General features: G+C 35.9%; 1 protein-coding gene across 1 annotated transcript in view; it reads left to right on the top strand.

The window, feature by feature from the left end:
- The window catches only part of TRIP11 (thyroid hormone receptor interactor 11), a 31,422-nt gene extending 3,751 nt beyond the window's left edge, over nt 1–27,671 (top strand). Inside the window, exons 3-20 of the mRNA XM_075426186.1 lie at nt 45–155; nt 1,306–1,581; nt 2,423–2,491; nt 3,200–3,365; nt 5,076–5,441; nt 6,116–6,156; nt 7,173–7,379; nt 8,462–11,485; nt 13,287–13,427; nt 13,634–13,827; nt 15,245–15,408; nt 15,726–15,829; nt 16,170–16,269; nt 22,250–22,331; nt 23,136–23,250; nt 23,440–23,562; nt 24,834–24,942; nt 27,015–27,671. Of these exons, the coding sequence (XP_075282301.1) occupies nt 45–155; nt 1,306–1,581; nt 2,423–2,491; nt 3,200–3,365; nt 5,076–5,441; nt 6,116–6,156; nt 7,173–7,379; nt 8,462–11,485; nt 13,287–13,427; nt 13,634–13,827; nt 15,245–15,408; nt 15,726–15,829; nt 16,170–16,269; nt 22,250–22,331; nt 23,136–23,250; nt 23,440–23,562; nt 24,834–24,942; nt 27,015–27,223 (5,601 nt within the window). The 3' untranslated portion in view covers nt 27,224–27,671. The remainder of the gene's footprint in view (nt 1–44; nt 156–1,305; nt 1,582–2,422; nt 2,492–3,199; nt 3,366–5,075; nt 5,442–6,115; nt 6,157–7,172; nt 7,380–8,461; nt 11,486–13,286; nt 13,428–13,633; nt 13,828–15,244; nt 15,409–15,725; nt 15,830–16,169; nt 16,270–22,249; nt 22,332–23,135; nt 23,251–23,439; nt 23,563–24,833; nt 24,943–27,014) is intronic.
- Nucleotides 27,672–27,842: the final 171 nt, after the last annotated feature.

Raw genomic sequence — 27,842 nt, 5'->3', positions numbered from 1 at the left:
AGAACGCTTCTGAATTTACCAACTTTGTTTCTTATTTCTGCTAGAATGAGAGACTGAAAAAAGTTTGTAGTGATTTAGAAGAAAAACATGAAGCAGCAGAGCTTCAAATAAAGCAGTTATCTATAGAGTACCGAAATCAGCTTCAACAGAAAGAGGTAGGATACAGAGTGAAATATCTGAGTAAATATGTCCAAAAAACTTATGTACTATGCTGTTTAATCTCTTTGTTACAGTATTTGCACTCTTTCAGTGGAAGTATCGGTCACAGTTATAGTTTCTTGGTTTGTTAGTGTAGACACTTCAGAGACTAAGACATATATTTCATGGAATCAGGTAATACAAGCAGAGCTGCCAGGAGATAGTTGAGATGAGAGAAAACCCTGGGAATGTCATGCATATATCAGAATTTCTGTTGTTTCTGGAATAACTGTGAGAAAGGACGCTTAAACTGTTTTGTATTTCTGATTCAATTATCTTAAAGCAACAGGAGAGAATTCTCATTTGAAGCAGTTATACTGTCTGTAGATATAGTAATTACTTACCTTAATGTATACAATTAAAGGGAACAGAACTAGCTTTCATAATTTGAGAAGTGTCCCTTTGTGGTGGAAATATTAGCTTTATAACCTGTTACATAACATGAGATTTCATAGCCTTTTAAATGAAGAAAGTTACCAGTATGCTACACAAAAGGAGTTTTATTTCTACTTTATTTGTAAATGCATGTGGGAGCTAGAGAAAGCAGAATTCTGAGATGTATAGGATTCTGCTTATTAAATACAATAACAGAATTCTTACCAGAAAATTGTGCGCAGCTAATTTCAGTTTATTGTAAATAAGTAATTTTTCAATACTGAGTTGCTAAGCGTAAAAGAAATCAACTATAATATAAATAACCAGGGGAGCATAATATATTGCTTAATTTTCATATCTGAATACCCTCTTTAAATATTTAAATATTTAATTTTTTTGTACAACCCGTTAGCCTGAATCTTGTTATAGTAGTTAGGTACCTCGGCTGCTGAAAAAAATTGGCAAATACTTTTACTGAAGTTTTACTTAACTGAAAACTATTAAAACTTTGAACATGTGTCCTTGCATGAGATACTTTGTAAAACATTAGCTGAGACTGCTTTTCTCCATTAGGACAGTGTTTGTGGTTTCTTCCTTTTGTTTTTAGTGAAAGTGATCAGTAATTTGTGCTGGGAGGGAATTGGTTGATTCATATCTCATAAGGCCACAAAGGGTAAAGTGTATTTTGATATTCTTCTTACTGAAACAGTGCATTCTATTCTGTATATTTAGGTGGAAATCAGCCATCTCAAAGCTAGACAGAATGCGCTACAGGAACAACTGCAGAAAGCACAGACAGCTGCTCAGTCAGCAAAGTTAGGAGCTGGTGTTTTGCCACCAACTGCTACATCAGCTTCCTATGTCTCTGTGGTCAGACATTCCTCAGGTTTTGAAGGAGATGACATGGACTTTGGAGATATAATCTGGTCACAACAAGAAATAAACAGATTGTCCAATGAAGTTTCTAGGCTTGAATCTGAGGTTGACCACTGGAAGCAGATTGCACTGGTGAGTGTTTCCTCTGTATCTTCCCCTTCCCTCCAGATTAGTGTTTGCTTTGCATTTGGTGTTTTTGGAGTGGGTTTTTGGAAATGCATGCTGTACAGTTTCTAGAAGCAACGTGATTTGATGGAAAAGCTGAAACCTAATGATCTTTTAGTCTTTTTCTTGCTGTCACATGACTAGCGACACATTCAGTCACTAACTTCCAAATGCTTTTTCATGATGTTTATATGCATGATTTGTCAAATTAGGAAAAGGGTTTCATAAATATTCGCCTAGAATACTACTTGAGGGTTTCATTTTTGTGCAGCCTTTCAAAAAATACTTTTATTCTTCTTGGCTGTGATATTGATTACTTATTGACAGCACAATACTGTTTGAAGTGATAGTTAGATACTTGCGTGCTGTTTTTACCTACCTCTTCTCTCAGTCCATTGTATGTCAGTTGTAATTCATGATCTTCTGAGACAAGAAAGAATATAATCTTTCAAGCTGTTTCTTATGTGAGTCATTGTTTTTCAAACGATAGCCTGGTGTCAGAGATACACTTTTCCGATGTGGAAATATTGAAGTAAAATTAAGCCACCCTGTTGTCTTATTAGGTGCAATAACACCTCCACCCCAAACTTTTACATATTTGCATGTAATAACAAAATGAATCCATGGAAAATTAAAATATTTCCATTGAAATGTCTTTTTTTAATCAAAATTGCTGTAGATTTGAATTTTGCTTCAGATTAGCTTTATTCTTTTCTAGTTTTGAGTATCAATAGAGGAAGTGCTTATGTGAAAAATACACATCATTAATCACAATTTTCACACAAATCTGTGATTTTTCTTTTCTCAGTCTTCCAAAGTGCAAGGAGCAAGTGATGCTGAACAAAGTGAAATGTGCAAACTGCAAAATATTGTTAAGGTAAGATGACAAGTTTGACAAACTAGTCTTATGCTTTATTCTTGATGGTTTTGCATATGGTCATAGGACTTATAAATGCAGTTAAAATATTTACAATACTAGCAATTACATTTTCTCTATTAAAAATGCATGTGGGCATGTAATTATACTGCTGACTAAGATGTTGCTGTGCTGTATTTAAAAAGTTATTCTGAGAAAGGGTATTTATATGGTTTGATAAATGTAGTACATAAATACTATTGTCATTCTTTTAAGCTTATGAGGGCAGATCACTTTTTGAAGCTGCTCACGATTTAGAAGATTGAATTTTGGATACACAAAGAAATTTGTTCTCCCATTTCAGAAACATCTCTTTTTTCATTGAAGATGCAAAATAAGGATTTGCATGTCATCCTTGAAAGTTACTAGAAATGTGTCCTAGTGTATCCACTTTCTAGGAAGGAGTTGTAGTCCCTTTACGTTGGTTTAATATTTGTACCTGTGTAAAGTGTACTGTTTGCATAAACATATTTTTAAAGGAAATGTCTTTTAACATGTTGAAAACACCCCAAACCAACAAAAGCCAAGAAACTTGACCTCTCCTGTGAGAAACCCTTTAATAAATCCTTTAAATTTACTAGGGAAAACTTTCTTCTCTCTTTTGTGTTTTTTCTTTCTTATGCTTTGGTACTGTATTTTACCTTTCTGTTTCTCTAATTATATTTTTAGGAGCTCAAACAGAATTTAAGCCAAGAAATAGAGGAACATCAACATGAGCTTTCAGTATTGCAAGATGCACACAGACAAAAGCTAGTAGAGATAAGTCGTCGACACCGAGAAGAGCTGAGTGAATACGAGGAGCGGATTGAAGAACTGGAGAATCAATTGCAGCAAGGTCTTTATTACCACATGCTTTTTTTTAATTTTTTTATTTCATGTGAATTTTGGTTAAAGCATCAAATATGTAGGTAATGGTGTAATAAATATTAAATACATGATGTTTCGGAATTTGAATTTGAAGTGTAGTTCAGCTTCATGTTTTGACACATGCGTGTCCTATTATCTTGTATTCACTGTGGTTGGCTTGAACACTGGAATGATAGCGTTTTATCCTCTCATGTATATCAGTCTAGAGGGTCATTTTCTGTGCATACCAAATGTTGTGCTCTAAGTTCTACATGTCCTGAATATAAGTATGGGCGAGACATATGAAGTTGAAGATTAGAAAATCTCAGCACAAAAATAATTTTGGTGAGAAGTACTGTGTGCCAACTGGGTTACCTGACAAAAGCTCAAAGATTGCCATAAGGACCATGCTTTTGTCTGTGGCGTGACTAGATTATAGGGGAACCTCAGTAGTTCTCAGAAGGAGCTTTTCTTTGTCTTGTAGGTATTTCATACCATGTAAAAATAGTCATGTCACTTAGGTTTCATTTAGGGGCTGCTTTGCACAAATATGTAAGATTTGCCAGTAACCCTCTATTTTATTATCTGTTAAAACTCAAACTTCTAAAGAGAGTATACTCTGCTTTTGGAAAGAGAGATTCATTTTCTTCTTGGAAAGAAGTATTTTCTCAGCCTCTTAATTTTGAAGGTAGTACTGATAGGGAATTTATTTCTTAAAATCAGATGCCTGTTAAAATATAATCTGTGTTTTATTGCATGTGCTGTATGTATACTGTGCATACACCAGCAGGACTAATTTAATGAAGTCAAAGGCAGGAATCCCTTATCTCTTGCATTACAAGTTATCTGTAAAATAAATACTGCTTACGGCTTTTGAAGAATTAGTGTTTTATGTTTTTATTTGGTTGGCAACAAAGTAATTGGCAATTGTTGGCAATTGTGGGGTTTTTTTCTGTTTGTTTGACAACATAATACAGCTAGGGCAGAGGGAAGTGTTTGAGCTTACACTGAAATGAATTCGTAAGCAGTGTGCTTTCATTTAACTTTTTTTCTGTACATTTTTGGTTACGCCTTTTTAAATTCTCTAGCTTACCTGGAAATTACATTGTGAGAATTGTACAGAACTATGAATGTCATGATAGTATGGTGGACAGTAAAAACATCAGTTCTGCAGAACAAGACCTTTAGGTGAAAAACTTTGTGCATCATTTAGCAAATGATGTACTAGTTTTTGTAGCAAATTGTTCTCTATCACAACCAGTTGGCAAACCTTTGAAATTGAATTAATGAAATTATAAACAGGGATTTTGCATCAGGCTGAATTAGATGGCGTTTTATGAATTATTCTTAGAAAACTGAGGGATTCAGGATCCTCATAAATTAGATTCTGGCATCTCCTCACCAAGAGAAGTGGGGTCAAGTATTTTTTTATTGTATTATGAACAATGTATGTCTTGCAGCACTTGCACATGCCTGGCTCAAAATAATTTTGAAAGGTAAGTATTTGAAAGGCTGCTTATCAAACCAGTCATATGTACAGCACTGCTTCAAACATTAATTCTAAGCTTTCTGTTGATGAAGATCATATGTTTGATTTAGACTGTCTATCAGGAGAAGGGGTGGAAGAATAACCTTACTAGCAAAAGGTTTACAGTGCTGGCTTTGGTTAATATTGCAAACAATCTTTTTTGCTTTTTAGGTGGTGTGAATGCTGATGCCAGGGATGACTCTAAAATTAGTGCACAGAAAAAAAATGCTCACAGTCTAGAAGGAGGAAAAGTAGAAGAGTTGCAGGTTGTAAAGGATCTAGAGGATGAAATAAGAAAGTTGAATGACAAGTTGTCTTCTGCCAAGGAAGAAAACAAAATTCTTCTGAAAGAGCAAGAATTGGCGAACGCAGAAAAAATCCAAATAGCGCAAGAATATGAAAATCTTAAATCTGACTTTAGTATGCTTCAAAGTTCTGTTGCAGAGCAAGATGCTCTCCTGAAAGAACAGGAGAAGAAGCTCCAGTCAAAGATGTCACTACCTGAAGATGTTGTCAGACTACAGCAAGCACTGTTAGGTACAAAGATGATGTGGGGGTGGTTTTTTTGGTTTTGGGGTTTTTTTTTAGTATATCTTTACAGGTTGTCACTTTGAGTGCTCAGAATTTGTTTCAAGAGTTTGGAACAGAATATGAGAATATGTACCTTTTAGAAAGCTGCTTTAGAAAAGGCTTGTCATTTGAGGTAAGGCTAAGCAGAAAAGGAGACATAATTAGGACTAGCGTGATTATCCATAGGGGTTTCTGATAAGGTAAGTAATCATGTACACCAACTGTTTGATGGGGTTTTCTTTCTTTAAAAGTAAGCCAACCTCAATAGAAGTTGTTTGTTTAAATTCTAAAAGTACAGTTTTTATGTGTAAAGGCATTTTGTTGCTAATATCTTCTACTTAATCACGTCAGTTTAAGAAGTATATCTGTATGTAGAAAACATTTTATTACTGCATAATTGATGCACTGTAGTACCAGAGTCGTCCTAATGTGAACTCAGTTGTAAAAGTAATGCTCTACTGTGGTGGTGATTAATGGTGCATTTAAATCTTTTACAGCACTGATGCTTGTCATCACAAAATACTGTGAAACTTTTCTATTCTGAGCAGCAGAGTTCTTTTAGGGCAAAGTGGGAGAGTGATTTGGTTTTATTGTTGTTTGGAAAGTAGTAAAATTACATATTTTTTTGTTTTCCTTTATAGAAGCAGAAAATGAAATTGCAAGACTTTCAAGTTTAAATCAGGTAAAGCAATTTCTAAACTAAGCCAAGAAAAAGTTCATAACAGTAGTAACTGATGGAAAACACATGTTCTGGCACTATGTTTTTTTGAGCATTCATGCTTCTACATAAATAATCTTGTAATCAAGGAAATGATTGTAGATTATAGTTACCTGTGGAATTGATAGAAACAATACATTTTGATTTGCTAAGCTCCACAGTGTACTCTGTTAAAGAAATCTAGTGGAGTTCCACCTATCCCATTGGTACTTAGCCTGCTGTGGTATACATTTTTAAAGTATTAATAGGACATTCTGTAAAATTTGACATTTTTCACCTCTGCTACCTCGGCACATTTCAGTTTTGACACTGTTTTCAGTTGTGAAATATCTCTCTTCTTCAATGTAGTACTCTAATAATACTACATTTCATCTTACTGATGAAGTTAACCAGTGGAACATACAGTTGGTCTGGAACATACCTTTAGTTTTTGGCAAGGTTGACTTAGTCCTTTATAAACTCCAGCTTGAGAGACTGGGCTTAGTTTACTTTGTATCCAGTAGTATTTTTCAGTGGGGGTCTTCAGTGCTCTGCGCGCATTCAGGAGTTCCCATGGCATTTTTCATACAGACGTTGTTCAGGTGCCCTTGGTTAAAACTTCCATCTCGCCATGCAGCGTACTCCATGTTTAGGATATCTCTTGGAGATACGATAGTTTATCCAAACTGTGAATCCATACCTCAGAGGAGGATATGACTTTGCTTGTCAGACCATGTTTTTTTGTGCAGAAGTTTGTAAATTGCACTCCTAAACTCAGTGGTGAGAAAGAAAATGTGTATGTGTGAATGGCAGAGACAAATACCTCACAATGAAGAATTTGTTACTGGGATAGTATTCATGTAGGCTTAGAGATTCTAACATAAAAATGCGTGCTCTGCTTTTAATTATTGAGGGGAAAAAAGAAACCATTTCAAATCTAAAGAGTTTATAAATTCCAGCAAGATAAGGTTTAATACTTAGAATTCTTTTTTGAACTTAAGGAAGGACTTGAGAAGGAACTGACAAGCGCTCAACATAAAAATGAGAATATTCTTTCTGCGTATACTGAGGATCAGAATTCAGAATTAAGTCAGTTAAGACAAGATTTGGAAAGGAAAGAACATGAATTAAATGAAAGCATTGCTGAAAGAGAAACATTAATAGCAGAGCTGGAAGAGCTAGACAAGCAGAATCAAGAAGCTACTCAGGTAATAAATATTGCAACTAATTACTGAGCTGCTAAAATAAATGTTTTGGGTTTATGTGCATGTGTGTTTATCTCTTAAGTTGATCTTTGAACATAGGTAGCAGGGAAATCAAGTTATCCTCTGAGGCTTACAAAGACTATTGGGACCAGTGTGTCACCATTTGTACCGTCTCAGTGTGAAATTCTGAAGTTCAAGAAACCCACTTCTTATGCTGAAGAAATATATGGGATGTCAGCTAACCATAAAGGGTGTTACTTTCCAAAGTCCAGTTAAATGCTACTTGATTTTTCCTTGCAAGACTTTTGATAGTTTTTATCCTGCTAGTAGTTTGACCTCTGTCTTATTTTCCCTTATGTCATGCATAACGTGAATGATTTTTTAAACTTTTTTCTTTTCCTTTCATTATTTTTAATTACCTTGAATAATTAAGTTACTTCACTACAAGTTTTTCATAATAATGAGCATTTGTGGAGCAAAAACGGATACTGATTAATCAAAATGGAATGATACCTTTTTGTCTCTGTTCTGCTATATTTGACCTAAAAACATACAGTTACAAGCCAAGTGTTTTCAGTATTGGTTTACTTTATGAAATTGAACATTTAAAGTGCTTTGGTGTGAAATGAATCCCCACAAGTGTGTTTAAAAATAAGCTCAAGTACGAAATTGAAAATAGAATATGCAGATATGCATTTACTTCTGTAATTTGTTATTTTAAATTTAGTGCCTCCCTGTTTTTAAGTAATGGGTGTTTGCTGCATACCCATTCCAACTGCCGTGTCAAATTCTGACAGTTCTTTTTCTTAGGTAGTTTTCTTTTTGTTCCTTTATTTAGGTAGTTGGGGTTCTTTTGGGGGAGATGGTGTTCCTGTTTTTAGTGAAGTGTAATCTATTCCTATTTGATATTTGGTTTTAGTTTAGCATTGACTAGTTGATACTACTTGTGAACTTACATTGGCAACTAGAAAACATTTTTGTTTCCTCTCAATGTGTTTTTTATTGTTCAGAGGATAAAAATGAATGAAATGCGTGGTTCAGCTGGTTCTCCTCGACTGATGAATTCTTGTTTGTGTTCATTTCAGCATATGATTAAACTGAAAGAGCAGCTGTCAAAACAACACACGGAAACTGATAGTATCGTCAAACAGCTGAAATTTGACATAGAACTTGAAAGAAAGAAAGCATCAGAATTAGAAATTGAGAAGGTGGAAATTGCTAAGGAGTTAGATAGTCAGAAAGGAAAACTAAGCCAATGTTCATATGCACTTAATGATTTGCATATAAGTAAGCAGCAGCTTCAAGATAATGTTAAAGGTCTTCAGGAACAATTAAGGAAAGCCCAGGAGTGTAATTTACATTATAAAAATGAAATCGGAGAATTGCAGCAGAGACTAAAGGAAAGAGAGAAGGAACTTTCTGTATCCTTGAGCAAGTTAACAGAAAAAAGTAATCAGGAATCTAACTGTCAAGATCTGATTCTGAAAGAAAGAGAAATAGAAATGGCAAAACTACAGAATGACATTGCAGCAAATAAACAACTAAATGAACACTTGGAGAAATCTCTGTCTGATCTCAGAACAGAAAATGGAAAGCTGGTAGCAGCCACTGAAGAACTAAAACAGGAGTTAAGTGATGCCATTTCTGAGAGAAACAAAGTTTACTTGGAAAAGGATGCTGTTGTGGAGGCTTTGAAAGTGGAAAAAAACCAGTTAGAGAGCGAATTAAACCAGGTGGAAAAGAGGCTTTTGGAACAAGCGCATAAGTATAAGCAAACTATTGAGGAATTATCAAATGCACGTAGTATGGATACCACTGCATTGCAGCTTGAACATGAGCGTGTAGTTAAACTAAATCAGGAGAAAGACTTTAAGATTGCTGAACTTAAAAGGAGTGTTGAGCAGATGGAAATTGACCATCAAGAAACAAAAGAGATGTTGACGACTAGCTTAGGAGGACAAAAGCAGTTGACAGAACTCATAAAAGAAAAAGAGGTATTTATTGAAAAACTTAAAAATCAAGCCCTACAGGTGAAGCAGGAACTTGAGGAATATATGAAAGTTTCAAAACAGCAGGATGTCTTAAAACAGAACTTGGAGGAAAAAGATAGAAGTCTTGCAGTCATGAAGGAAGAAAATAATCATTTGAAAGAAGAAATTGAACGCCTGAAAGACCAGCAAAGTAGATCTACAGCTGTGGTTGAGCCTAAAACTCTAGATATTATTATTGAACTTGAAAGTGAGGTAACACAGTTAAAAGTGATAAAGAATAATCTTGAAGAAGAAATAGAAGTTCACAAAAAAACAATAGAAGATCAGAATCAAACAACAGTGCAACTTCAGCAGTCTTTGCAGGAGCAAAGAAAGGAAATAGATGAGTCTAAATTTTTGTGTGAGCAAATGAATGTCACACATGAAAGACTTTCTTTAGAGAAAGATGAGGAAATTAAAAATTTGCAGAAGACAATTGAACAAATCAAAACTCAGTTGCACAAAGAGAGACAGATTATTCAGACTGATTCCTCTGATCTTTTTCAGGAAACGAAAGTTCAGACTCTTAATAGAGAAAATGGAAATGAAAAACATGACTTATCTAAAGCTGAAATTGAAAGACTGGTAAAAGGTATCAAAGAAAGGGAGATGGAGATTAAGCTTCTAAATGAAAAGAACGTTTCTCTAAGTCAGCAAATTGATCAGTTGTCTAAGGATGAAGTTGGCAAACTTACTCGGATCATTCAAGAGAAGGATTTAGAAATACAAGCTCTCAATGCTAGAGTTTCCTCAGCTTCCTATAGGCAGGATGTTCTTTGTCTTCAGCAGCAGCTACAAGCTTATGTTACAGAAAGAGAACAAGTACTAGCAGTTCTAAGTGAAAAGACAAGAGAAAACAGTCAGTTAAAAACAGAGTATCATAATATCATGGATATGGTCGCTGCTAAAGAGGCAGCTTTGGTAAGGTTGCAAGAGGAGAATCAAAAGTTGTCTAATAGATCTGAAAACAGCAGTCAAGACATGTCTAGAGAAACTATTCAGAATTTATCTCGTATCATTCGAGAAAAAGATATTGAAATAGATGCCCTAAGTCAAAAATGCCAAACCTTATTGACTGTCTTGCAGACATCCAGTACAGGTACTGATAATGGGTCAGGAGGTGTTAATAGTAACCAGTTTGAGGAACTGCTACAAGAACGTGATAAACTAAAACAGCAAGTAAAGAAGATGGAAGAGTGGAAGCAACAAGTAATAACCACGGTTCAGAACATGCAGCGTGAGTCAGCTCATCTCCAAGAAGAGTTACACAAGCTTCAAGCACAAATTTCAGTTGAAAGCGATAGTAATTCAAAGTTACAGGTAGATTATAATGGCTTGATTCAGAGCTACGAACAGAATGAGAAAAAGCTGAAAAGTTTTAGTCAGGAATTAGCACAAGTTCAGCACAGCATAGGACAGCTTCATAACACCAAGGATCTTCTCCTGAGTAAACTTGATTTGGTAACACCATCTGTGGCAATGACTTCTACTGTTCCACAGCTTTTAGGCATTCAATACAGTGGTCCTCAAGTACTCAGTGATGAGTCTAAACTCGTTCAAAAGGAGTTGGAACAACTGAAAAAAAAGTTACAAGAAAAAGATTCAACTATTAGGGCTCTTCAGCAATACAATCAAGGATTATCTGATTCTGTGACTACAGCATCAGAAATTGAAAGAAAGAGTCAAGAAGGGACTGAGACAGAGATGAAGCAGATCAAAGAAAAAAATGATGTCTTACAGAAATCACTTAGGGAAAAAGACATATTAATTAAATCTAAAAGTGATCAGTTGCTTTCTGTCAGTGAAAATCTTAGTAACAAAGAAAATGAAAATGAGCTTTTGAAGCAAGCTGTGACTAATCTTAAAGAAAGAAATTTAATTTTAGAAATGGATGTTCGAAAACTGAAAGACGAAAATGAGAAAATAGTTGCAAGGTGTAGGGAAAAAGAAACAGAATTCCGAGCACTGCAGGAGACTAATATGCAATTTTCAGTGATGCTGAAAGAGAAAGAGTTTGAGTCTCACTCAACGAAGGAAAAAGCTCTTGCTTTTGAGAAGCTGTTGAAAGAAAAAGAACAGGTATGTGCATTCATATCTATGAATATCTTTTAAAATCAGTCACATGGTAATGCATTTTTGTGTATATGTAACTATCAAGTGTTTGCCTGAAATCTGTTTGTGACTCCTTACTGCATTACACTACAACAAATATGCTTCCCCTGCAAAGTTAAGAAATAAAACTCGGCAGGTGAGTGGTTTGCAATGTTACCTGTTAATTGTGCAGCCATAAACTACGTTTTTCATTTATTTGGAAATTGCTCATTTACTGAACAGCTGCTTAATATTTTTCTTCGGCCCTGTTCGTTAAGTGCCCTATATTATTTTAACGGTATGGTGGTCAAACTTCTGCAGAGTTGGCTGGCAGGATGAATTTTCTAATGTGCTTTCCTCTGGAGTTTGTCATTCCAATGTGATTACTTCACAACATCCCTGTGAGATGAATTGGTTTATTTATCTTGCTTTTATGGCTGGAGAAACTCCACTGGAAAAAGAAGATAAAAGATTGGACAAGCTAAATTAATGGTTTTTCTTCTCTTCAATTGGACATGCGGAAAAATTGATACGTATTTCAAAGCATATGTTCAGAGAAAAGTTGCAGTGGCTTATTACTTACTGCATATGTAACTTGACGAAGAATCTTTTTTAAGAGAGCAAAGAATTATGTGGCATCATTGATACACAGGTCAACAGCATGTTGTATGAAATACTGATACTGGAGTTAACGCAGTATAATGTGAATTGCCTTTCCTCTGAGAAGTAGGCATGAAGTACAGTGCAAAAGTCTTCCTGTAGTTTTGAGAAACACTTGACAGCAGAACTCCAGGATGTAGGTATTTTTGGTTTGCTTTGTAGGCTCTGAAAGTGAGTATGGCCTAGTGGGCAGTCTTTTCAGGTAATTAATTCTAAACAGATAATTTTCTTCCTTTCCTCTGTACTGCCTGGGTCTCCGTTCTCTTCGTCTTGGTGCTTCTGGCCACCATCCTTCAATGTTCTCTTACAGGTGTCCTCCTCCATGGATATTGTTCTTACTCTCCCTCTTGCCTGTAGCATCCCTTTTTATTTTCCAAAGTTAGGACTGTTGCCTATTATCAGAGAGTGGTATTTATGCAAATCATTGCTAAGTAACTTGACATTAATTTTTTTTCCTGCTGTAAGTATAATAAAAAATTTCATAGAATTACAGAATGGTTTGGGTTGGAAGGGACCTTAGAAATCATCTAGTTCCAACCCCCCTGCCGTGGACAGGGATACTTTCCAGCAGATCAGGTTGCAACATAAAAAAGTCAGGTCATGACATGAGAAGGTTTGCCTGCAGGTTTATGGTTCTACTGCAAAAAGAATTTTACTATATTCAGTTCGATTTATAAAAACAAATAATTGAAGCTCAGACAAGTTGACTTACCTAGGCTGATGCTTTACATGTGCATGAACTAATAAACGGGTATCACCAGATAACAGATTCCGAACACTGGAGGAAAAGTGAATTTTTCAAGTATACAAATGTCTGAGCCAGTATGTACATAATACATATCTCTTATCTAAAGATAGGTAGGTATCTGTTTTTTTTCACAGGAGTCAATTAAGACAATGCATCTATATTGTGTCTTTTAGCAATAACTTTTACTTTGTCTTGTAACATGTGAGTGAAATAACTTAGAAATAGTATTTTCCCTGAATGTTTTTGTGTTCTGTAGGGCCATGGGTGTCCTGCCCTTTTGCTTTTTAAATCAGTATTGTCTTTATACTCTCCCAGGAAAAGTCTGTCTCCTTTGGTAAAACTGTTTGCTGCATTTGAAATGTTTGTTTGTGTCTTCAACAGGGCAAGACTGGAGAATTGAATCAGCTGTTAAATGAAGTTAAATCAATGCAGGAAAAGGCTGTTACTTTTCAGCAAGAGAGAGACCAAGTCATGGTAGCACTCAAACAGAAGCAGATGGAGAGCAGTGCCCTGCAGAGTGAGGTGCACCACCAAATAATTTACAGTTGTGAGATATAAAAGAACAAGAAATTGCATCTGTAGTATTTTCTGGATTATTTTTGGTAGCAATCACTTGTAAAGAGCATTTAAAATGGATAGATATCCAGTGTGCTTCAATGGACATGTTCTATGTTTGCTTACATTATTAATGGTGATAGTACAGATGACTTACGATATGTTTTACGCAGATACAGCATTTGCGTGAGAAAGAGCAGCGCCTGAATCGGGAACTGGAGCGGTTACGTAATCACCTTTTAGAAATGGAAGACTCCTACACACGAGAAGCTTTAGCTGCAGAAGACAGAGAGGTCAAGCTAAGAAAGAAAGTTTTGATACTAGAAGAAAAACTTGTGTCATCATCTACTGCAGTGGAGAATGCCAGGTGGTTTTTTAATTTATACAGCAGTGGCATTGGCTGTAGAATATATCACAGTTAGCTAGACTGGTGCTGATGGCTTCATTTTACTGAATTGCCATTCTATAACACGCTAAGCACTTGAGAAAACAAAAAGATAGGAACTCTTGTTACTGTAAGTCAGGGAGGCAATTCGAAATGGATTTGGCTACTGTTGAGAACTAAGGAAAATATTTATCCTTTTAGTAGCAACTATTGAAATCGCAGATCTTTGACAGTGCTTAGAACTAGAAACAACAAAAACCCCTCAACCGATCAATTTAGATGTCTGTCAAATCAAAAAAGATGGAGTTAACTTTTAAGTCAAGGCTACATTCAGTTTGAAAGAGTCATATTTTATACACTTCGGTGCACAGATGTGGCTGTCATACTTTGTGAATTGCTTTCTAGACAGGTACGCATCCTTACTTTATACCTGATACCACGGAAAATATACACTGCTCTAAGCTTTTATTCTTTTTAGCATATCTATAAAGCAAGATGCGTTCAAGTTCTCATGAGTAGCAGAATCTGGAGGCTAGAGCCAATTGTATTTATTTATTTACCATAATCACACTTTGCAGCAGGAGCAATGAAAACCCAAGTATTAAAATAACTCAATGCCAATATTGACTGCTTTAGTATTGTTTTTTTTAAGGGCATGTTGGTTACTTTGGGCAAAAGAATTATTTTTTTGTCTTAGCCCATTTGTCCAAATGAGCAACTATTTTAATAAAAAAAAAAAGTATGTAGTTGCAGTCTTTCTGTTTTCTTGAAGTGCCAAAGGTGGATTCTGCTCTGAACATTCTCAGCAGAGATTTGAACTGAGCAGAATTTGTTGTGAAAAGTTGTGGAGAAAGTGGAATAGTTGGGAGAAGGTTGTGTAAAAACTGTTGATCAGAATGTTTATTCTTCACCAAACTTGTCAGATACATTTTGAGAAATACTGCCTCTTTCCTACCCAATATGCACTCTGTAAAAAGACTGGCATAGGAGTAAATCAGGTTTGTAATCTTTTTGCATAATGGGAAGTTAAATGAGGCGTCCAGTGGTCAGTATGGAGCAAGATACAGTGAGTTCTTACAGACTGACTTTAAAGTAAAAACTGGTGGAAAGACCTGTTGATTCATGTAGTAGTTGAAGCAGACAATTAGCAAGATACAGATTCTTTTTTTGGTAAAGATACTGTTGCGACAATAATGAACAACAAGGATTATTTTTTTTTTCTAATGCACTTCAGAGAAAAGTAGGGGTCTTTTGATTTTGTTTTGTTTTTGTTCTGTTGCCTTAATTTTTATAAATTGAGCTGAAGAACTAAAGGTAGGCTGTTTTTTCTGGGATTTAATCTTCTCTGTGATGACTTCTGTTATTGTCTCCATAAATAATGTATTTTATTTTCATTAAGTCATCAAGCTAGTCTGCAAGTTGAATCTTTGCAAGAGCAATTAAACCTGGTTTCCAAGCAGAGAGATGAAACTGTGCTACAGCTCACCATCTCACAGGACCAAGTGAAGCAGTATGCATTGTCACTGGCCAACCTGCAGATGGTACTAGAGCAATTCCAGCAGGGTAAGTTTTGTCAAGAAATAGCAAAGATTGCAACAAGCGTTTTTCAGCTGGGATAGTTAACATATTTTGGTGCTTTTTAAATATTAGTTACCCGACTTCCTTTTAGATAGCAGATCCTGAATTTCAAGCTGTCTTTTAAAAAACTTAGAAAAGAGGCCTGTGAAAACTGATGGTCAGCATCCCATTTATGAAATTTGAATTCCACCTCTACCTCATGAAAACCAGATACTATAATGAGGAGTTTTTGCAGTTGCATATCCCAAAAAGACTTGCAGGTTGTGAATCAGGGTTTTTGTTTTGTATTTTTAATCCTTTAGAAGAAAAAGCTATGTATTCAGCAGAGCTGGAGAAACACCAAAAACAGACTGCAGAATGGAAGAAAAAAGCAGAAAACTTAGAAGAAAAAGTTGTATCGCTGCAGGTGGGCTAAATAAGAAATTGAACCCTGTGAAACTGAATGCTAATTCTTGACTGAATTTTTTGTTTTTAACTGCTGTGTTAAGTGTTACTGTGTAGGAATACATCAAGTTATACAATTATTCTCTCTTCCTTGGATGAGAGGGGGGCACTAGAAGAAGGTCAGCAAAGTAGCATTCCTTTTCTTACCATCCATCTTCTGAGGATGTTTACAATCCAGTTATTCTAAAGAACAACTGACTGAAGACTGTGCATCTGTTATGTTTGATCTGTTTTGTATTACCATAATTGTGGTAGTGAACTTCCTTGCTTCTCTTTTTGTCCCTTTCCTGCCCTATGTTCAGGAAAGTTTAGGAGAGGCAAATGCTGCATTGGATGCAGCATCAAGGCTTACTGAGCAGCTTGACATCAAAGAGGAGCAGATTGAAGAGCTTAAGAAAGAAGGTAACTATTTTTTAACTACTTTTTTTTTTTTTTTTTAATCTCTGCTTAAAACATTCCAAGCAGCTGAGACGACAATGTAGTATTCCTAGAAACTTACCAAAATTCATCTGCTATGAGGAAAAGACTAATTCTGTGCCACCTTTTGAGGACTTCCTTGTTTATAAAGCAAACTTGAAAAAGTATGTTTACCTTCTGTTAGGGATCTTTGTCAAAAGAAAGCCCTGTAGTAACTGGAGGAGGGTAGGGTTGCCCCATAGATACCAAAGCCCTTGATTTAGCTCTGGAAGTGTCTTTTTGAAAACTGTGTTAAATACTGGTTGTCGGATTTTCCAAAGTAGCTAGCTACCATATTTGACGTAGACACAGGAATACACTGAGGTAGAATTAAAGGGTGTGTTGTTAATAAGAGATGCAGAGGGAGCAGCTGTTGCATAGATGTGGCACTGTATGAAGAGATTATGTTGGAAAGTCTTGGACACATCTTTAGGTTGTATTTTTAGATCTCATTTGAAATAAGTTTCTTGATTGCTCATATTTAGAAAGATGCCTTTCATATTGTGTTCCGATTAAGTACTCTAATGTTTGATGTATGTCATTACTTTGGATTTGAAGACAGTAATTGGCCAGATGGTAGAGGAATTTGCCAGAAGAAACAGTTTTGTTAAGGAAGAATATTTATGGTGAGGGTGGTCAAACATTGGAATGGGTTGCCCAGAGACATGGAGTGTCCATCCATGGAAATGTTCAAAACCCAACTGGCTGTGGTCCAGGACAGCCTGCTGTAGATGACCCTGCTTGAGCAGAGGGATTGGACTTCATGGTCTAGAAGGCTCTTCCAACAGAAATGTTTCTTTGATTTTGTGATACTGTGAATATTTTGGGGTGTGGTTTAGGGGTTGTTTTTTCCTCTTTCTGACATCACTGAAACATGAATTGTGTAAGAGATGAACAGCCTTCTCTTTTGTAAATGCATTTAGCATTAAAACTGTAGGAAAGCCTAAAAAGGCAGAATAACCTTTTACTAAAAACTGGTATCATTTAAATGTATTTCTGTTTTATGGCCGTACGCTGTTTAGTCTAATCAAATGGAAAAAATAAAGGGTAATTTCTGTACAATGTATTTGAGTATTAAACATCAGTAAAATTTATAAGCTCAGAGACTCACTTGCAGGTGATAGAATAGCTATATGAGTAACATAAGGTTACTTTTTTTTCATTATTGTGTTAATTTTAGTTTTCATGAGAAAGGAGTCATAGCATTAGCTGAAGCAAGACTTACTTACAACTAATAATAATTCTGCTGGATTTCTGTACTTACGTCTCAGCCAGCTCTGACTTGTAATTTTGTCTGCAATGTTTCATTGAACCAAGAGGGAACGTTACTTCTCTGTGTCTAGTTGCATGACAGTTCTCATATGGGTGAACATATTATAACAGTACCAACTGCTGAGGGATTATTAGGTACTTTTTTATTATTTTTTTGATCTGTCTTTTCATTCTCCATTTTCCCAAGTCCTGTTTTCTCTTTCGCTCTTTATTTCTGTGGGTCACAGTATTTTGCTATTCCTGCAGCATCCTCTGTTATGTTCAGGCTTTCACTGAGCGCATGGGATAAGTCTAAAATCAGAGGAAAACTTGTGGTTGGTCCCAGCTCTGGAAATGGAGCTCAAAGAGCAGAAGTTTGCTCTGTCTCTGTGGTTACGTAACAGCTTTTACTTCTGTGTTTTCCCCCCATGTCTGTTGGAAGTTTTTGGGTGAATGCCTTTAATTAAGGCTTGCTGGGGGAAGACCTGGAACATCATCTCTGCTGGATGCAGTGGTAACTGTTGCTCTGAACATGTACAACTAATTATTGCTATTCATTTTTAAATTATAATTTGTCTTACCCTTGAAATAACTAATATTTTCCTAATGCATGCTTGCTTATGATCAAATAGTTGGTGTGAAAAGCCATATGAAAGTCTTCACAATTTCAGCAAGAACTCTACAAAAAAGTTACTTTTCTACTACATAACCGAATGTGTATTTACTTAAATTTAGTTATGTCTAAGTGCAGTTTGGCATCCAAGAGGGCATTGTAGGAGTGCTCCCTGAGTTCACATATGAATTTCACAAGCTAAATTAAATTTCAACATGCTATAAGAATGCACAACTAAATACTGATTTGTTTTTGAATTGACTGATCTGTATATCTCTGTCTCACTGCAGACATTCACAGCAAAAATTTTCAAACACCCTGGACTGAAATTAACTTTGACGCTCTCAAATGGGGAGCTCTGCATTACTGGTTAGCTTTATTGCAAACCTTTGCATATGAAAGCAGGAGGGGTTTGAACTTTGGGAGAAAGCTGAATTTCGGTATTTTATCAAGCTATGTTGTATTGGCAAGCAATTTACTTGTTAAAAAAATTGAAAAAGAATTGTTGCATAAAGGAAACAGCATTTTAGTGTTATTGTAGAATAAATCATAATTTTTATTGAGAAAAAAGAGGCCACTCCGTTTTCTCTATTTGTACAAGAAAACATATAATGTCGTATTGAAAACTGCCAAATACATTCCCAGACACAGTTTTGTTGGCCAAATCTTTTGAAGGATTTCTTTATGGATATTTTTGGCAGGAGAAGTGCTTTTAATGGGAAAGTATAAGATGTACCAGATGCAATTTTCTGGATTGCCATAAATGGTTAACAAGTTATTGGAGACTGTTGTAAATGTCTGGTTTACAGCAGTCCATGCTGAATTTTGGCTCAGGTCTTTTTTGCTATTCGGTCTTTATATACACATGAAGTACGTGTTTAAGTCCTTTTCAACTGTAAGACTCTATTTTAGAAGGAAATACTCCATTTAAATAAGATGTTTAATCATTGAGTTGCATAGTCACTGTGGGTGGATTATAGCTGTGTAGCTGTCCTTAGAAGTTGGTCCTCTTTGATATAAAATCTTTTTGCCAGGAAAAAAATAGAAAACAACAGTAACATTTCATTTAAATTATTAATACATTTGTTTTAAAATTCATCGTGTGAATAGAAATTGAAAAGGAAACTTGTGATTGTGTTGCTTTGTAGAGCAATAGCAACAGCATGAGATTTACTTTAAGCTCGTTTACAGATGCTGTTTGTTCATCTTTTTGTGGCAGTAGTAGTTTTAACTTTTGTAATTCGCTTTTACTCTATGGAGACCCAAGTAACAACTCAGTTTCTGTGTATCCTCCTACAACTGTTATCATTCCATAATTATATTGTAAATGTTTTCCTTCAAGTATTGGGGTCCTAGTTAACCATGCTTACAAAGTAGGGTAACTTTAAGTAAGATTAAACCTTGACACCATGTGTTAGTTCTCCCATGCCTTACCCTGGTGTTTTGAGAGAGGGGAGCGCTGAAGAGCAGTTGCATTATTGGAATGGTTTTCAGTGCATATGGATGTAGTTGTTACAAGATATATTGTTGTATAATATATATAATTTTGTTTGTTTTTTGTTTTGAATTAGGAGCTTAATCCTGATGTTCCTTGAATAAGAACTTTCTCAGCATGACATTAGTTAGTTTGTTCTGCTCTGTACTCTGTAAAATTCATATTTGTGAAGTAAAATGTTTGTATAAAGATGTGAAGTATTTGAACAGGACATACTAGGTTGTATCTATTTCACAGTGTAGCTCTTTGATGTATATGTACCAAAACTCTGTGCAGGTTCTCATGGAGTAATTAGTGTTAATTGAGAACCATGTTGTGTCAACATAGTTGTGGCATGCATTTATTAAAGATTGAAGGTCATGTGGAAACCAGTGGAATGTTTTTCATGCATCGCAGATGATTTGAAAGACGTAATGATTTATAAAAGTTGCTTTTCTTACAACAATGATGAAGCTTTATAGAAACTAACTACAAGATAGATACAAGGAAAGTGTATCTTTGGTGGGTTCGGTTTTGTTTTCTAAACAAAGCACTTTTAATTAGCATGAGCCCCCCAAGAAGTGTTAAAGTGGTAGGGAAATTAAGCTGATCATCAGTTTTTCCATAGGGTTTGAAGATACGTGTTCAACATTATATAGAGGGAGAGGAGACAAAGCTCATCATTTCTGCTAATATAACTAGGGTAGAGTTAGTCTTCACATGGACAGTCCATATTACAATGTATTTGTCAGGCTTTTGTGTGTGACTTACTTGTGCTTTTATTAGGAAAAAAGTAACTTCAAAGGTAGTACCTTGCAGAAGCCCAGTTTGATGAAAAAATTACATTTTTGCTGTATTGAGGTGAAACAACTTGTTCTTTGAAGAATTCTTTTTACCTTGTAATTACTTGTTTTCTTGTCTGAGAACATCTTACTGCCAGTGTTCTTAAATCCTGTGTTTGGGGATTTAAGTGAGAGAAGTTTTTCTAGCTCTTTTTACTCTGTGTATTTTGTACAAACTTGTGTAGACCTGAACATTAGATACTTTTATCCAGTTTCTACTGTATCTGAGTTTTTGTGAAGGGAAAATTTTGTGTGTTCTTTCCTTACATCTAGAATGTTGTAACATGTTTATGGCAAGCAAAACTTTCAGGAGAATTTTTTTTTCTTTATCATGAGCTTTATTTTTACGAGTTCTGTGAGAGGTCAGAGGAAGCCTGAGTTACTGATACAGAATGATTGAGGTAATTGGGTGTATTCTGGTTTTGAGCTAACAAATAATTTGTGTTAGTGGAATTCTAGAATTTAAGAGAAATTGGTGCTGTGAAATTATTGGGCAAGAATGAATATGACCATATGATGCCATGGCTCCTTTTAATGAAGCAGGCTTATACAGTTATCTCTCCCTCATTAAACACTATTATGTCGTGAGGCTCAAGTGTGTAGATAGTAGACAAATCATTGACGAAGACTGGGAAGTTCAGAAAGCTGACAAGTTACAGCTCTAGTGAATGCAGAATCTGAACTCCCCTCTTACTCTTCTAATGGTTCCTGTTTTGGGTTTGTGGAGAGGAAGAACAGGGTCCTTTGTGTAGGCCAAGAACATAATTACTGGTGGTGTGATATCCTAGATGAGCCGATTTCATTGCAGCCGATACAGAACAGTATCAGAACTTGTGAGTCAGTGTGCAAAAAATCTGGGTAGTGACTCGTAGAACACTCCTAGACAACCTTATATTAATTAACTTCTAATACTGGCCCGTTCACTTAATTTGCAGACCATGATGCCTGGCTGAAAGTGTTTGCCATTTTCCTGTCAGTTTTGTCTTGAGTTCATGGTAGCTGTGGTATTTCATCTCTGCCGCATTTAACTGAATGTGTGTAACCATAGAAGTATGGGGAATCTCACATAAATCTCTGCAGAGGCTTTCTGGCCAGTACGCTGAATCATGAAGCACAGCACTGATTCTGGGATTCCTTAGTGTGTCCCAGCGTGCTGTTTCAAGAGCTTGCAATCAGTTAACAGGAGCAGGAAGGGTGGTAACCCAAGAGGCAGACCCACAACAAGTTACTGATGTTGCTCTGCTAGCCAGTAATTTTGCTGGGAGACTGGAGAACTCCTTAGTACTTCAAGGCTTTAGCAACCTGGTAGCAGAGTATGCAGAATAGCTAGGTGTGGGAAATACTTGAGGTTAAGTACCGAGATCAAAAGACCCAATGCCAATGTGCAGTTTGGTCAGACTATGAAAAAGATTGCCACCGCAGGACCTTGGATCAAGGGTTTCTTTCCAGTTCTGTGGTTATCTAGGTGGAACAGAGCAGCTCAGCAGACCTGCAGTTGATTTATTTTCTGTGCGTTCCCATATTTTAGCATTGAGTATCGTCGTAGAAATTTTAACTGACGATTTCAAATAATAATTACTTACTGAGACTTTTTTATAAAAAAATCAAGCTGCTTTTTTTCAAAAAAAGGTGCACCATAAAAATATTAGCATATTTTTATTTTTAAATGTGTATTATTGATAAGTTTTGCAACAACGTTTGAAAGCTTCCATTTTTGTTTATTTGCTGTGACATAACGTTTTCTAGGTGACATCAGAAGAGAAATGTTAGAAGATGTACAAAATAAACTAATGAATCTTATGAACAGCACAGAAGGAAAAGTGGACAAGTAAGTCTTTAATGAAAGACTTGGTGTACATTTTTGGGTTTTATTCCTCGCAGTGTACAGAGGTGTTACTAACACAGTTGCAAGAGTTGTGCAGAACTGGACTTCTGTATGTGATCTTGTAAATATACTTCGATTATTTTGACATTTTTCAATTGCTTGGTGGTTGTAAATAGTAATTTTGATGAGTAAAAGCAATATGTATATAAATTTTGATTACTGATGCATTCCTTAAGTAGAATTGCACTTTAATAGCATGAGCGCTGCAAATGGAGATAAAGGTTCTTAATGAACATCTGTTATAATCTCTAAGGTGTGAACAGCAAGCCCTTTCATGTAACTAGCACCACCTGGATGTTGTGTAAATCTCTCTTCTTTGGTGTTTTTTCTTCTCTTTACCTGTTAGAACTGAAATGGGGTAGACAAATGGGTTTCCCTGTCCCCTTTCTTATGTCTTGATTTGGGACTGCGCATAAGTATCTGTTTAATTGCTCTCCTGAGTCAAGATCTTAAAATAAACAGTTTTCCTAGTTGTAGTACTGACCAAAACTTGCTCATGTACAATTCAGGTTCACCTTACTACATACAATATTTCCAATACTGTCCAAATTGGCACTTACTGTGTAAGAAGTGTTATAACTTGTAGGAGAAGGAAATGGGTGAGGTACCCTTTTAGTTCCTTGTATTAGATTTGTTTATTTGGATTATTGTAAATTAGGCAAGAGTATTAAGAATAAATGTATCAATATTACCGTATCAACTGTTACGTAAGAACAGATTGTATAACAAGCTTCCTTTGTTCTGCAGGCTCCTGATGAGAAACCTCTTTGTTGGACATTTTCATACTCCAAAAAATAAACGTCCTGAAGTGTTAAGGTTAATGGGAAGTGTCTTGGGAGTAAAAAAAGAAGAACTCGATCAGGTAGTACTTTGGAGAAAAGACGACTTCCTTTTTTATTTGCAGTATCCTTACCTGAAAATAGAATTACTTGAAGTTTTTATGTCTGTAGGATTCCCACATAGTTATGGTGGATAAATGTAATGAACACAATGTTAGTTTTTTTATCTGCTGCTTTATTTTTGGTTTCCTAACTTTTTTAATATTTTCTAGTTATTATCTGAAGACCAAAGAGGAGTTACGAGATGGGTGACTGGCTGGCTTGGCAGCGGAGCCGGGTCAAAGAGTGTCCCTAGTACACCTTTGAGGCCAACTCATCAGAACACTTTTAATAGCGTAAGAATTAATTATGCATTCTCTGCGTTTGAGTGGAAAAAAAATGGGGCAGTTGCATATTAATGCTGATGTTTGGTTCATCAGTATATTGTTTCATGTACTGATGCTTCTGGATCTTGCATTATTTGTTTTGTGCAACTGCTTTGGCATAAGGTATTTTTCTGCACTAAGTAAATATGCAGTCACTGATGAAAATTATACAATACTAACTGTTGGGCTTATACAGAAATCCAGTTACTGTTCCACTGGTTTTTGAGATCACTCACTTGTACAGTGTGGACTTTATCTTGCAAACTGACAGTGCGGAAGGTTAAATACATGTGGGAGTTTGGAATTCTGCAATACTCAACAGTATAGAAGACCATGGCATTGTATTTTAATGACTCTGTTCCCATAGGTCCTTTAAATTTTGTTTGGAAAGTTTTCTCAGCTGCAACTAGTGCCTCTTACATACAGCATATAAAGTTTGGGTTTTTTTAAGCTTTCAAATACTGTAAAGCAGGTATTCCCATAGCGTGGTCCATGAGAGCAGTTAATTTATGGAACTTCCATTTTGCAGACCAGTAAATAATGTACTCAAGGATAGAGCACTGAGGGATTGTGCTTTTTGGGTTAACTTTTTGCTCATTGAGCTAGAAAAGCATGTTGAGAATCGATTCCTGTAAATTATCTTGAAGTGCAGGGATTGTTTTTTGCCCACTAAAATAATGCAAGCACTTAGGCCACCAGAGGATTGTGGTCTGATTAACTATGGATGTAAAAGAGGAAAATGAATGCTTTTGCATATATAGTGCAGGCTTTACTAAGCAAAATTTCATCTTGTGATGCTACTGACAGCTCAATCATTCCATGCTTCATTTATTCAAGACTTTTTGTCAAATAAAGAAAACAGTGGGTTTTAAGAGAAATATTTAAATATCGTGTTTCTGGAGGAGTGATTTGCTTGAGCATGGACATAGGAAATACTGTGATGTGAGTAGCAGCATGGGATTCTTGAAACAATTGGCTTAAATTAGTAATGGAACCGTGATGGAAGTATGCATGTTATTTTTAGAGTTTATCAGTGTCACATAAATACCACTTTCTGAAATAACAAAAAAATGTGTATTTTAAAAGTAAATTTCATTGTCACTCACTAAGGACTACTTAGTGCCTAAGTACTAGTACAAAATCTTTGAAGGCTGTTGACAGCTGTTTTATGCATGTATATATTTTTAACTTACTTTTCAACAGAGCATCAGTAAAATATAATAACTAGTAGCTTCTTGTAGTCTTTTTCAGAATTGTTTGTGAAATTCCTGGAAACAGAATCTTGCCCAAGCCTTCCTCCACCCAAGCTCTCTGTTCATGATATGAAACCTTTAGGAGCAGCAGGAACTGGTAAAACTAGCAGCACTCCACCCAACAGATTTCAATGATTCTGTGCTTCTTAACTTGTGAATTTGATTCCTTCACACAGACCCCCCCCCCCCAATTTCCTCCTTTCTATATTTTTTTTTTTTCCTTCTTCACCCACCCTCCCTTCCCACTGGTTCCATACTCTGCTTCCTAAAATCTTAATACAGCAGATTAGAATGGCCAAATACCTATTGATATGGAAAGGCTTTAACAGCACTTACTAAAGCCAGTCAGATGCTGTGCAGACAACTCTGTATGGTGTAATCAGTCCTAATCTTCAGCATCTCTCCTGATCAGCTTGGGTTTTACTGAATGAAGAATGAGTAATACCAACCTTGTAGTGCCTCTCTGGTATGTAGAACCAGGTTGCTCAGAGCGGACTGAAATAAAATCAGTGAAATGTATGGCCTGGTTTGAAATATCTGTAAGCTGTGCATGGGTCTTAACTTTGTTTTTTCTAAGGCAGGGAACAATTATGCTTATGTTATGCATGTTGATGTTGATGATTTTTTTTTTTTTTTTTAACTCCCAATTCTATAAGGAACTGTGCACTTTTGTCTAAGTTACGTAAGACCCAAATCTTCAGTTTAACTGATCCAGTTTGTACTGGTTTTTACATGCGTTTAAGACTTCACCTTAATACAGTCCTGCTGATTTGCAGAAGCTTGTTTTGATTGAAACTTCTGACTGTAAACTCAAAAAAAAAACCAAAACAAACACCTCCCAAACCCTACTTATTATATAGATTTACAGAGAGAGATATGCTAAAAACCCTCTTTCAATTCACCTAAAGTAGTTGGATGTTACAAAGTATAAATATCTACTATGAAATACCAATTTATCTCTGAAAGCTTTATTTATTTTTTTAAATAAACCTAAATTAAGCTTAGTTTTCTTTTACTCTTCTTCCTTGTAGTATAACTGTAATATAATAGGTAAAGTACCTATTTGACTTGGAAAAAAAAACCCAAACAATTTCCTTGTTTGGAAGAACTAAATTCTTGGTTCCTTTTATCAATTCAGGAGCTAAATTGCTGGCTTGTAAAACTAAACACCTGTTACATATATCCTTTAATTGTTTGGGTGCTTGTATTTTTTTGTTCCTAGAAATAAGCCATATGGTAGCAGTCTTTAAGCGCTGGACACAAATGTCAGTATAATATCCACACAGAAATGCATTTATGAGAATTAGGATGTGTACCTGATGGAAGACCTTTTTTAAAACAAAAAAATCTGAATAAAATCACTGATCCAAACAATTAGTATGATATGGGGATGTCACTTTAGTTTCTGCTCTTCATCTGGTGTAGGAACCTTGAGAACAGGTTACATCTGGTGCTGAGTGAGGATTTGATGGGGGAAGGTGAGGAGGGGCAAGTCGATTGTTAGATTAAAAAAAATAGTTTATTAATACTTTATCAAAACCAAAATTTTGTTAGAATCAGACTGATGAGCAAACATGAAGTTTTGTCTCAAGACTAAATTGTGGTTCGCTGTCTGTGACGTTTATTTGCCATGGGATGGGAAACCTCCCTGTGCATTGTAGTGCATGCAGAAGGGCCCTTGTGCCTTTGCATAGTGCTGGAGTCAATGTGACAGATACTTCATGTCTGACATTGCATGCATGAAGTGAACCTTGGCAAAGGGTGTTTGTGTTGTCTGTCACAGAGATGTATAGATTCTTTCGGGTAGCCTGAGCTGGTGCTGAATTTCAGCTGCCAACAAGCACAGTATGGTTGGCAGGTCTTGGGAGTGCCCTGATCTTTAAGTCAGTCTTGTAACTGCTGGCATGAAGTGTAGACATAGGAATTGCTCAGCAAAAGAAGGGGTGACAGATGATATCCAAGATGAGAGAGGACAGAGAGAATTAAAATATTCAAGAGTGTCTACAGTCCCTTGGCAAGAAGATAGGATTTTCATGTTGAAAAAGTAATAGGCAGTTTTAGAACTTGTTTGTGAACAAAAGCTGTAAAATTGAGTAGCCTTATGAATGCTTTCTAACAAAGTGTTTTTGTTGTTTGGTTTTGTTTTTTTGTTTGTTTTTCACATTTCAGATTCTGCAGTCTTGGGAATGAGCAGAAGACCAGATACAAACCGCTTTTTAGCGCCTCGATCTGCAGCAGTGCCTCTCGTAACACCTGCTAGTAGTTCTGGGCATCTGCTTATGAAACCTATTTCTGATGCGTTGCCTACTTTCACACCACTGCCAGTGTCCCCTGATGCCAGTGCTGGTGCTGTGCTAAAAGACCTTCTAAAACAATAGATGATCTCGTATCAATATGATGGTAGTAGCACTTTAAGGAAAATGAGAACACTATACTGTATATAATTTACCACAGTGAGGCCTTCTGTAAAAAGTCATGTACTTGTCTGCAATTGTACCTTGCTTTTAATTACGAACTAACCCAGTGCTTTGGAAGTTCTAATGGTGGCGTGAATAACTGTCGCCTTTATAACAGACATTCATTTTGGGTGTGGGTTAAACCTTAAACTGAGAAAAAAAAAATCTATCTTGTTGCTAGATTGTCAGAAGACAAACAAAGATTTTTAAACCTTAGTTATAGTCTCAGTTGTTTCAGTTATGCATAGACAGCATTAACTCTTTGGTGTTGAGATCCATTTTTCCATTAAAACAATCTTCCATTGGCAGCAGGCCTTCAAGAACCAGAACTAAAAAAACCCAATAAAATCTCCAGCCAAAATTGCTCATATTTGAGGTGTTCAATTAATGACACTAACTCCAAAGAATAAGACTGTGAGCATGTGTGAGTGTGATTATTGAGCAGCTGCACTATTCCTGCGCTCGATTTATGACATTTACTTAAGTCCATTAGGACACATGTCGCTCATTTACAAGACTGGTCACATTTGGGAGCAATTTG

This window comes from Opisthocomus hoazin, chromosome 7 (genome assembly GCF_030867145.1).
Source record: "Opisthocomus hoazin isolate bOpiHoa1 chromosome 7, bOpiHoa1.hap1, whole genome shotgun sequence".
In the NCBI taxonomy this organism is placed as follows: Eukaryota; Metazoa; Chordata; class Aves; order Opisthocomiformes; family Opisthocomidae; genus Opisthocomus; species Opisthocomus hoazin.
Note: the sequence above shows the minus strand (reverse complement) of the source record. Positions and strands in the feature narration are given on the sequence as shown.